The 12,694-nt window shown below is 40.0% G+C and overlaps 1 protein-coding gene across 2 annotated transcripts in view; it reads right to left on the bottom strand.

The window, feature by feature from the left end:
* TSPAN1 (tetraspanin 1) overlaps positions 1-12,694 on the bottom strand; it is a 167,163-nt gene that overhangs the window by 94,146 nt on the left and 60,323 nt on the right. For both annotated transcript variants that reach the window (XM_044085944.1, XM_044085945.1), the window contains exon 4: positions 10,365-10,439. In XM_044085944.1, the coding sequence (XP_043941879.1) occupies positions 10,365-10,439 (75 nt within the window). The remainder of the gene's footprint in view (positions 1-10,364; positions 10,440-12,694) is intronic.

The raw sequence follows: 12,694 nt of genomic DNA, 5'->3' as shown, positions 1-12,694 counted from the left end.
CCTCCAGTGATGGGGTGAAGCTTCCATATGTGGAATGGCCCTGTAGTGTCAGAACTGGAAATAGCTTGTCCATGGCATAATGTGGCACATTAATTACATAGGTGGGAATGCCACCATGGCCCCTTTGTGGTGTTTTGGCAGAATGATGGCATCCAAGATTCCATGACCAGATATGGGTAAAAGTTACTTGAGGTGAGGCTGCAGGGGAGCAGGGCAGCATTGAACTACTGGATTCTGAGTGGATTGCTAGTTGGAGGGGGGTGGGTTACCCTGGTAAAGCCAGAACATTGTGACCATGACAGCATCTATGGCCAGGATGGAATAAGTTATGAACAGAATGGATAGCGCAGTCATCTCTGGAACAGTGTATTTCATCTGTCAGACTGCTGTGCATTCCTACAGTGTTTACCAGTGAACAGAATGGATAGCGTTGCCATCTCTGGAACAGTGTATTTCATCTGTCAGACTGGTGTGCATTCCTACAGTGTTCACCAATCCCACAGCATTAATATGGTGGCTGGTTTTCAGAGCTGCATGAATGTACCAGTGAGGCCACTACTCTCACAAGGTGTGTCTGCTCTGTGCTCCTGAATACTGTATCATACTGCATGCATTACAGTCTGTCCCTCAGTCTCTTTAATGTTTGCAGGCATTTGTGCAAGCCACACAGGACACTTTGCATTTATGACGTGATCTGATTAGTAGCTAGCTCTGTCTGGATCTCTGACCCAAATATCTGCTGATTGATGTCAAGAGTAATACTCAGGTCAGGAAATGTTGTGAAGTCATGGTGGTGATGGTCATCTAAATATCCACATACATACATACCTACTCAGTGTCAAATGCACATACTTCAGAGGAAGTGCAACTTCTGATGCTATCTGTGGTGGCGGTGACTGTCGACTGGGGTGATGACAAAGGACAACCTTTAACCACAGGAAAATGTTAAAGGCTCATCCAAGTCTTCTGAAGTCCTTTAGCTGTGGGTGATGTGAGCATGTTCCCCAATGTTAGCACTGTTTACAGTACCACTCTGTCATCCGACTGTGCATTCTGCATTGTATCATCAGCAGCAGCAGCAGCTGCTTCCACAGACCTGCTGACATCAGTCATGTTCCAAGCTGCTATGCTAGATCCCCTACAAGTGGAACCTTTTAATGCATACATATAGCATATCTATGACAATGGCACTTATTTGTGAGTCCCACTACCATGCAGCATGCAGACTGCTATATACCAATACTACACATAGTTTATGGGCACATATGTACCTCGTGGTACTGGCTGTCGCTGTTGAGGTGTTGATGTCCCTAGCTGGTATAAATGCAGATATAGTTGTCTAAATAAACCATGCAGAGCTGCAAGTCAATGTCCCACAGGAATAGCACGTGACTACTAACTTCAGGCATCCTGACCATCATCGCCAATTCAGCTTCCACACCCAATCCACTTTCCCCACTAGTGATACTAGGAATCTTTCTCTATCTGTTTGATGCCCCTGTGTTGGTGGTTCACCTCTAGTGGTCAATATGTCTCTGGCAGTTTTCCATATGTTGACCTTCTCATGCAGGAAGATATCACTGATCCTGCAATGCACCTGTTGCATCATTCTATTATGGCCACCCATTGCACTGATGTCCTGTACAATTCTCTGCCACATGTAGTCATGGAAGGTCTTGTCTGCCTTATCCTTATCAAGGATAGTTCTGTATCTGTACATAGGCCTTGTAATAGTACTTCTGTCTCTGCTGTAATGCACTTCTGTAGTCATTGTTATTCTTTTGGTCTCATGGTAGAAAATGTACTCCTGGGGGTTACACATTTGGATCAGTGTGGGTATGCATGACAGTCCATGCCAGCCAACACTTACCTCCAAACTTTCCCCAGCACTCAAAAGGTGGCCACAGCACTGTGAAATGCCAAATGGTGATGGTTACTACACCATGCATTATTGTGGCACGTGGTCATGAAAGCCATATATGTTGCGCCTCAAGTCAGTGCCAATGCCACAGTCAGTGTCTGGTGTACTGGAGGACCACTATCTCCCGTAGCTTGTCATGCATCTGTGAGCATGTGGTACAGTGTGTAGACACCTACACGGTGAGATTATGGCAGACCCTGCCAGTGTCCCTTGTGCCCGACTCAATGTACCCCCTGACAGAATGACCCCTGTTTGGATGACTCCACATGGGACTGCAGCCTATCCTACCATTTTCCTTCTCCTTATTGGGCTCTACTTTCCCTAAAAGAATGCAACATGTCATGCCTGACACCTGTGGCCTAGAAGGTTGAGCATCTGGCCAGCCTGTCAGTCCCCTATCATGGCCTGTGCAGCCTTGAGTGTTGATTACAATCCTAAGGTCCATTACCAGATTGCCTTGCCTTCTGACAGTTTCCATATATGGCAGTACACTCTGCTCTCCACTTGTGTTTCCTTTGTCTGTACTGCTTACAGTAATGCAATTCCCTGCAATATGCTGACCACATTTTTCAAGGTAAAATAGGGATGCAAAAGTATGCTTTAGTTCTTAAGCTAATGAAGTGATTTAGTGTTTGACTGTGAATTCTACAAGTAACGGAATGCATTAATGCCAGCATTCTGTATTATGTGGAGTAGTCCTGCTAATTACAGTTTATATTCTGCTAATGACCATGATTAGTGTGATACCTAGCTGGCTATTGTGCCTGTGCATGGACTTTGAAGTCATATAGGTCATGCACTCTTGAGGAGCCTGGCCGTGCTAATGTCAGCCTTCCTCAAACTATTGATCATGTGCAACACGCTCCTACTAATAAGGATCATACTACTGTACTGCTATACTGCACAGTAATGTGCATTGCATGATGTCACGGATGTGAAGCCATGCACCCTGGCTACCATTTTAGCTTCTGAACTTTACCTGATGTGAGGATAAGGTATTAGCAGGAGCAGTCTCTGGCAGGGCTCCCCTCCCGGTGTAACATGGAGTGCAACATCTTTTTATTCTTACTGCACAAACAACATATGGATTGCCTGTTGGGGGATTATTACAATTCCATGTGAAAGGTGAGTGCCTGGAATGCATTTGCTAGGGCAGTGAGTAATGCTTGATCAGCTTTTAAGCTAGAATTATTAAACTTTTTACAACTGTTGACCAGCATGGAGTAGTTCCAGCAAGTGCTCTTTGTGTTTTTTTGCTACTTAATTTAAGCATTTGCTTTGAGCTTTTTCACATTCTAACATACCAGCCTGACAATTTAAAATTCTGAAATTCAAAGTTGCAGAAGTAAACACTTTTTTCCCATACCTATGAATAATTTTCACATCCTTATTAGAAAGAGTAAGATGGGAATTAACTAAATGCTTAACAGTAGAGGAGTCAAGTAAGGCTATAGCTGCTGGGTCAGGTTTGGGAATGTACTATAAAAATTTAAAATACTGAGGAACTTTATACATCCTATTTGCTTAGTTAAGGATAGCTAGCTGAGCTGGCTATCAGGAAAACTGCAAGCAGTAAGACTCACATCTTCTAAAGCCGACAGGACAGGAGGAATGGTTATAGGTTCTGGAAGATCTTTCTGTAACAACTCACAGTATATTTTGAGGGCCTAAAACCCTCAATGTCGCTCAGTGAAAACCCTGGAACATTCTAGCAATAGTCTCGGACAAAGACAACCCCCCCCTCACAGGGAGAATCAGAAAGTGAGATCTCCTCTGAGTCTGAACCTGAAATCTGAGGACAAAACCCAAAATATGTCCCTGCATCTCCCTGTTCAGATTTAAAATCTTGAATCTCTTCAGGAAAATGGGCATTCCTCTTTCTTTTACCAGAAACTACTCAACAAGAAGGATCAATAGCCTGAATCAAACCCTGAGCCAGTCCCAGTAAACTACTCCTATCCAAAGAAATTTGATGAGGAGCAGATACACACTTGGCTTTCTGTTTCTATTTGGCAGGAATAATGGGGCCATCTGTGTTGCTAATGGCAGCTGCTGCTTCCAATAGGGAAATCTTCCCTGTTCTCTCTCCCAGGACTGACAAGAGTGGCTCTCCTTTGCTTACTGAGGGGACCTCAACAGTCACAGAGGATGTGGCTAACCCCTGGTTCATAGCGGCTGTAGGTACTACACAAGAGAGATCTGGGGTAAAAGATGAGTGGTCTGAGGTGCAACAAATGGCCACAGCAGTCACTCACCTGTAGCTCAGGCAAATTGCTAGCCTGCTGTGGTGGCAAAGGCTATTTGCTTAACCTTTTCTTTTTTTTTTTTGTGTCTGGAAGAAGGACCGGTCTGTTCCATGGTCAAGACAAAAATGGTGCCTCTTTTTTGGGGAAGAGAAGCAGCAATTGCTAGTAAACACCACCAGTCTATAAAAGTTAATTTTATGACAGAAAAAAATACAGTAAAAGTACTTTCAAACATTATGGCATCCTGACAATGTTAAAATAAAAACAATTTCTCCACAGAGGATATTTCATCAGTTAGATAACACTACTTTTAAACTGACAGAAATGAGTGCTCTCTTTAAAAGAACATTACAGTCACAAAACAATCCATTAAACACAACAGTCCTAACTTAAAATAACTTTCCTGAAGAGGAAAGTAATAAAACATCAGTAAAAAATAAGAAAATGGAAATTTTTTACCTCAAAGAGAACTTATTTGCCCAGCCAAGGAAAGGGCAACCCAACCGTAGAACCTCAAAAGCCTCAGAGGATGGTGCACTTCAGTGGCAGACTTGTCTTTTAGTCAGCCTAGTTTGAGTTGCTTGACAATTTAGGCACATGGAATCTGCCCTGTAGCTTTGGAAGCTAGTCGGCTGTTATATCCTTGGCAGGATATAACCCCATATAACCAGTGCATAAGTGGTCACTATGAAGAATATAGGCAAGTTCTGTGTTCTATATGATGACCTGTTGGTTATTTAAAATGTAGCTCAACATTAACTATACTGTCATGTAGCCCCATCCCATTCTAATTAGCTCCATCCATTAACTTGCTCCCTGCTGCCTCATCTTGCTTTGAAGCCACCATCTGCCTGTGATGCTTCTTTTCCTAGAAAACTCGAATAACAAACTGTATTGAATACTACTTTGTATAGACTAACTAGATGATGCGCATTCTGCATCTTACTGTATGTATACTATTTTACTAATTATTGTATATTGCTCATATTTTTTGTGGAGCTTTACTCTGCGGGCCTCCACTGAAAATGGGCTTCTGGCCCAGTTGGACTTTCCCAGTAAACAAATGTAAATAAATATATAAATAAATAAATATGAACAGGAAAGAAAATTATATCACCCCAATCCCATAAATGTGAATAACAGGGCTGTGTGCTTGGCTCACTTTCGTCCATCATCTTTGTAAATTAAAAATCAAATGCAAACAGTCACTCTTTGAATGCTGTTATAAGTTTTCATGCTTCCACCTCCAGTGGCATTCCAGTTACAAACTTGATGCTTCCCATTTTAGTTTCCTGCTTCTTTTTGGTAGCAAAATAACTTAGGCTTGCATTTTCTTCTATGGTATCTCCTGGAGGCACATCAGTATGCTTCTAGGCTGTGCACAATCATCCCGTGTGTTTTGATGGTGTGAATGTGTTGACACTTGTCACTTGTTTTGTATTCTTGCAAGCTCTTCCCCATTAATGCATAGCTGAAAATGATTTTAGCAGTTTTTTTTCCTTCCCATGCTTATTTGAGTATTAAAAGAAAATGTCCAAATACGTTATTGTAGACTTTGTCAAGTTGGAATGTAGCACCCTGCAATTTGTAGTACCTAAATAACCACACAGTTACAGAAATGAAGCTGATACCTACATTTCTGATGCTAAGGGCAGCAGCAATTTACTTTAAATTTAATTGGAAATGTTGTCAAAGTACTTGCAAAGACAGAATGTTGAAACACCTACTAATATAAACAGGTAGGCATTCTGATTTTCATTAATTGTATTGCAATGATTCCAACCAGAGTGTGCTGGCACTGGAAGCCACTCATTTATATCCCCACACTGCATGAGCACACATTATCCATCCTGAGAGCTGGGTGCATGTGCACACATCATCCATTCTGAGAGCTGGGTGCACGTGTATACATCATCAATTCTGAGAGCTGGGTGCATGTGCACACATCATCCATTCTGAGAGCTGGGTGCACGTGTATAAATCATCCATTCTGAGAGCTGGGTGCATGTGCACACATCATCCATCCTGAGAGCTGGGTGCATGTGCACACATCATCCATCCTGAGATCTGGGTGCACGTGCACACATCATCCATCCTGAGAGTTGGGGGCACGTGTATATATCATCCATCCTGAGAGCTGGGTGCCTGTGTATACATCATCCATTCTGAGAGCTGGGTGCATGTGCACACATTATCCATCCTGAGATCTGGGTGCACGTGCACGCATCATCCATCCTGAGAGCTGGGTGCACATTTATATTTCATCCATCCTGAGAGCTGGGTGCACGTGTACACATCATCCATCCTGACAGCTGTGTGCATGTGCACACATCATCCATGCTGAGAGCTGGGTGCATGCGCACACATCATCCATCCTGAGATCTGGGTGCACGTGCACACATCATTCATACTGAGAGCTGGGTGCACATGTATATATCATCCTTCCTGAGAGCTGGGTGCATGCGCATACATCATCCAGCTTGAGAGATGGGTGCATGTGCATAGATCATCCAGTTTGAGAGCTGGTTGCATGTTCATACATCATCCATCCTGAGATCTAGGTGCACGTGTATATATCATCCATCCTGAAAACTGGGTGCACGTGCACACATCATCCATCCTGAAAACTGGGTGCATGTGTATACATCATCCATCATGAAAACTGGGTGCACATGCATACATCATCCATCCTGAGATTTGGGTGCACATGTATATATCATCCATCCTGAAAGCTGGATGCACGTGTATACATCATCCATCCTGAAAACTGGGTGCATGTGCACACATCATCCATTCTGAGAGCTGGGTGCATGTGCATGCATCATCCATCCTGAGATCTGGGTGCATGTGCATACATCATCCATCCTGAGAGCTGGGTAAACATGTATATGTCATCAATCCTGAAAGCTAGGTGCATGTGCATACATTATCCATCCTGAGAGCTGGTTGCACATGTATATATCATCCATTATGAGAGCTAGGTGCACAAGCATACATCATCCATCCTGAGAGCTGGGTGCATGTGCATACATTATGCATCCTGAGAGCTGGGTGCATGTGCATACATCATCCATCCTGAGAACTGGTTGCACATGCATGCATGATCAATCCTGATAGCTGGGAATGTCAGCTGTTATACTGCATCTGTTACTTTTTTATGAATCACAAATAATCAGACAGGCATTGCATATCATGGCTTACCATGGGGAAGGTGCCATTTGCTTATCATTTTTAAATGTATTTTTGATGCCAATTTAATGCACTATGTTATTTTTGCCTAGTATGTCGGGTTCCCTCTGCTTTTTTTTTAAGTAGGCAGATTTCCAGAAAAATTTCATCTGCATTCAAGCCTGACAGAGAATATCTTTCTGGCCTGTGCTTATGTTTTACAAAAAAGTCATATATCTTGCCTAGATTCATCTTTCTCTATATCACTTCCAATTAATTTAATCAAGCCCCCTAATAATTCTTCTACTGAAAAATTGAACAACTGGTTTAAATTCCAAGCTGCTTGGATTTATTAATTACAAAAAGCTTACATTTCAGATCTACTTCAAAGAAGCAATTATCGAAAATCATGAAAAACTAGGCATGATGTATAAGATTAAAACCTTTATTAGCTACACTTTAGTATAGGCTACTTAGATTTGCCTGCTATCTGCCTTCCATTATACCTTACGTGTATTCATAACTCTCTAGCCTACTTCTTTGCATAACTTGAATCAAACTTAGGTAAAACTGTACTGTCATTTGGTTAAAACGTTTTATCCTCTTTTTCCAAAACTATAGCAACTGGTGCATAGTTCTCTGAAAAAAAAAGAAAAAACAATGTGTTACTTAGTATGTACCCCCCAAAATATCAACTTCACAAATGTTTCACTTGCACAAGTGAAATCCTCTACCAACAGATGTAAGGATTCCTCATTTGATGCATTGCAGGAACAGTTGTGAATAAGCTCACAGTTATTAGTCATCAGAGTGCTTCCATGCTATTATTTACGGAAGACATAAACCTGACCCTATCCTACAGCTGTTCATGCACGTGTATGATTAGATGACCTACCTCCCACCTGACAGACAGGTTTACAAACTTATTTTATCTTTCCGAAGACATTCTCAATGCCCCCAGATTCTTGCTTCGCTCTTTTGGAACACACATATATCTCATTTCTCATTCCTTTACTGTCTCCTCCCTTCCTCACCTTACTTTGTATTTGTATGTGACGTTGCGGTATTAGCTCACCTGTAAAATGATATTCAGTGGACATAAATGTACTGTTTCTGTGAAATCCTTGTTTTTTTTACCCTTTACAGAGTGCTATTGCCTGCATTTGTAGTCCTCTTACGTAATATTTAACTACATTTGTTCATGGATAATGTAAAACATTATACAATTATGCATGTACAAACACCCACTTATTCTTTTGTGCATGGTAAAGGATTTAAAATACGATTTTTTTTTCCTTCTTATTCTTAACTAAAGTTCTGCCTAGGAATATCTTCTATATATGATGACACTGACTTGTTTATCCTCGGTGTGTTTCTGGGGGGTTTCTCCCAGGCCTTCTCTGTAAATGGATTCTGCCAACCCAGACATTGTAAAAATACACATAAGTAAAACATTTTTAATTAAATAACTAATAGGCATCCTACAGCTCATACTGTACTTATATCAAAAAAGCCACCATATGTGAAATTGTGATGCATTTTGTATGAAGAGGCACCTTTGTACACAGAGAAATTGCACATTCAGCCATATACACATTGTGTGACTCATAATAAAATGCATCAAAAGTTAAAATCTTATAGAAAGACAAGTGCAGTCAGGCATAATCTCTGATCAATGGTTTGAAAAGTGGTGGAAAGTTGAACCATAGACAGATTGTGTGTGACTCAATAAAATGCATCACAAATTTAAAATCTTATAGAAAGGTTAGGCAAGTGCAGTCAGGCATATATTGTAAAGTGGTTGAAAGGTGAAGCACAGATATTAATGAATCATGTAATTCAGAAAACTGAACTAAAATTAAAGAGGGCTACTGAATGCAGTGAAATTTTACATAATTCCCTATGATATGGCATTCATACGAGTCAAGGAATCACATGACCCTTTAATGACTTCCGTGCTGCTCATGGTAAGTTTCACATTATGAAGTATGGAAGATAGTTAATGAAAAGCAATGTGCCTTTATTTATTGGCCTTATGCGCCAATGTCATGTCCCGCACTCTGCAGCAAATTTGTAGCTGACACAAAAAAATGTTCCACCAATAGTGAATGTGGAAAACTAAAAATAAAACTCCAGTATAGTCTAGACAAATTGGCACTGTTGATACAAGACAATGACTTGACCTTTAATATTAATATGTGTCATATACTATAATATACCACAACAGCTATGTTCTAATATGGTCTATCTCTATGTTTTAGAAGATCATAAAATGTTTGAAACAGCAAACCAGTACAAAGATCTGGGGATCAGAGAAACTAGTGATTTGTCTTTTGGAGTTCATGCACTGAACATTTATACTAAAACAATGGGCCTGACCTTTCAGATCATGATTGTAGTTTCCTCAAGAGGTCCTGAGGTGTTACTACACTATTATACATTGCTCCTATACATCTAGATATTGAATATGGATCGATCCTTTGTTTGCATTTCACTGACATTATAAAGAAACACAGGAAGCTCCAGTATACATTGACTTGGAGAGAGTCTTCAGTAGATTCACTGCTGTATCATAAAAGTCTTACTTGAACATTTTGTGATTTGCAGGGTTGTGAAATGGGACCTTAAACAAGCACTTAGGGCAATGTGCTGTGATACAGTGAATTGCTGCCTTAATTAAATATCATTATTCATGATGAAAATAATATAAATAAAAGTGTATTGCTCCAAACTGATGCAGTATATTTTGCTTTAAAAAGTGAATAGTTCCAAGTCAGAACCATTTTTTTGGAAAAGGCAGCAAGTAGAAGTGAAAGAAATGTCTACATTGTGCAATTTAAAGTAGATGTTTATATGAAGAAAATGCAGGTTTGAAAAATTGTGTGAAAGCCTAATTCTTTGAGGTGTATTCTTATAGGACCATGACTTTGTAATATTGTAATATTGACATCTGAAACCTCTGAAATATTTGAATGTATATTTTCACTTATTATATGATAGCATTTTAAAAATGGAAACATCTGACTTACAAGTGAAGTGTAGACCAGAGCAACGACAGCAGCTGCAACTTCAGCAATGAAAATAACCAAAATAATGGAAAAGAACTGAAAACGAAATGAAACAAATGTCAGGGTGGCATAGCAAGAAACACTTTCATCCTCATTTACAATAATTACATATTGAACTATAATAAACATCCTTATGTTTATGTAGTAAGTGAAAAAATATGAACTGCACAGATATGCATTCCACTTATTTTGTCTGCATAAAATTTGAAACACAGTGATGAAAACTGCACTGGAAGCATTCCTGTAAATCCAATGCATTATTAGGGTTAGAAATGAGGAAAAGAGCTTATGATAGGTAATGCAGTTATACATAAACACAGATTACAGATATATGTCGATGTCTCTTTTTATTTGTGGTTCAATATATTTAGGGAGTAATACCTTTGTTGTAATGTCACTTTAGGAATTCATTATCACAAACAACTGATTTTACTAAGCAGGATTATGATTACTAAATATACATGAAAGCATGAAGAAAGACTGACATGAGGCATAAGCTTCAGGAAGAAGTCATTTGTAAAACAGAAATGATATGTGGACTGGTAGTGCAGAAATGCAGTTACAATACAGGACAGTTTACTTGACTGCATTTTATCAGACAAAACTTTCAGAAAACTAGAAGTGATAGAAGAAGGTATTTTTATACACAATCCACAAGCAGTGGAGTAAATCATCTGACCACCTCCCATGTAATCCTGCACTTGGGTCTATATCACTTTGTCGAATTGCTATTCAGCGAATAGCCATTCACTGAACCTGTTTTTATTGAAGCTGCTATTTATCGACCAGCAAAGTTTTCCTAGGGCAAACCAGCATTTGGCCACTACCTGGAATTTGCCCTTTTCCCCACTGTACTGTGATCTTGAAGTTTGTATATTTATTTGGGGCAGTGTGGGGGGCACAACCCCCCCACCTTGGTAGGTTTTAACTTTTATGTATTTTTTTTTACAGTGGCATGGTTGGCCTACCATTGGCTTGCCCTAATTAAAATTTTACATAAAAAGCCATTCGATGATTAGCAGCTTCGATAAACAGAGGTTCGATGAATGAGTATTCACTGAATAGCAAGTTGACAAAGTGCTATAGATCCCCTGCACTCCTAATACTGCATTCATTGAAAGTCATTCAGAGAATTCCTCATCTTACATTAGCAAAACAAAGTTTGCAGTGACCTTGGCATGAAAGGACTCATTTCTGTTTTTGATGATGCTAGTCTTTCCCTACTTTATTTGATGGAATCATCTTTCTAGTGATATTTTGTGAGGAAAATGCCTTAATATCAACATATAAAGTAATCGGTTACGAATGTGGAAACTCCACTGCACAGACCTAGGATTGATTTCAGCAACCACCTACATGGGCATGGTTGGTGTCTCTTTACAAGACACTTAGTTGTGCTTACTTTCCTAAGCCAGTCATGTCATCTCTGAATGATGGACCTTTACCATAAATATGGATTGGTAGGTTACAAAGAGGTAATCAAAACTATTATTTTCTGAGCAGCATCTCTTGAATGAAGACATAAGTGCTAAATGATACTTAAACAATTGTAGAGTACATTAATTATAAGGCCTTAGTATGACTATGAAATGCAGAAGGACAAGGCACAACTGCTCTATAGACATATAAACCAAACTAAGATTTGGCCTTCTTGTAGACCATGGGTATGGTGCATGGTAAAGGACCACTTACTAACTATAGTTTTACTAGGACTTTAATACTGTCACAGGGAATGTCAGAGGTACATGGTGAAACGTGCCTGGGAGAAATGTCTTTTCTGATCTGAACCAAAGTCGAGAATTGTTATTGAACTTTTATGCTCCTCATAGATGTTTAAAATGAGCATTGTGTTCATACACAAGTAAGCTGCTTACTCTATTAAGTACCACAACACTTTTGTGCTGAAGGCTGATGATAAATCTTATTGTCCTTTCATTAGACCAGAGTCCATAAATTCTATACATTTAAGACAGGAAAGGTATTGAATGATTAATTCATCACTGCATGGTAGTAAGGTGGATCAGTTAAACAGGCCCATGAGACCTAAATCTATAGTGAAGGGGTCCAGGGAACGTCTAGCTGATCCTTCCATGTGGGAGGAGTTCATCTGTTACCTCTGTAGGAACTTTTTATTCTACATGGGAAGAAACAGTGATGTGCAGTACTGCCAGTTAGTTCTGAAATAAAGGTCTAGGTCTGGAATCTGGAAGGAGCATCGTGAAGCCACAGAGAATGACTTACACTCTGCCTCAGTAAGTATGTGGCAAACCATCTGACTAGTCAGAAGGGGA

Source organism: Protopterus annectens, chromosome 10.part0 (genome assembly GCF_019279795.1).
Source record: "Protopterus annectens isolate FY-2018-M chromosome 10.part0, PAN1.0, whole genome shotgun sequence".
NCBI classification, from domain to species: domain Eukaryota; kingdom Metazoa; phylum Chordata; order Ceratodontiformes; family Protopteridae; genus Protopterus; species Protopterus annectens.
Note: the sequence above shows the minus strand (reverse complement) of the source record. Positions and strands in the feature narration are given on the sequence as shown.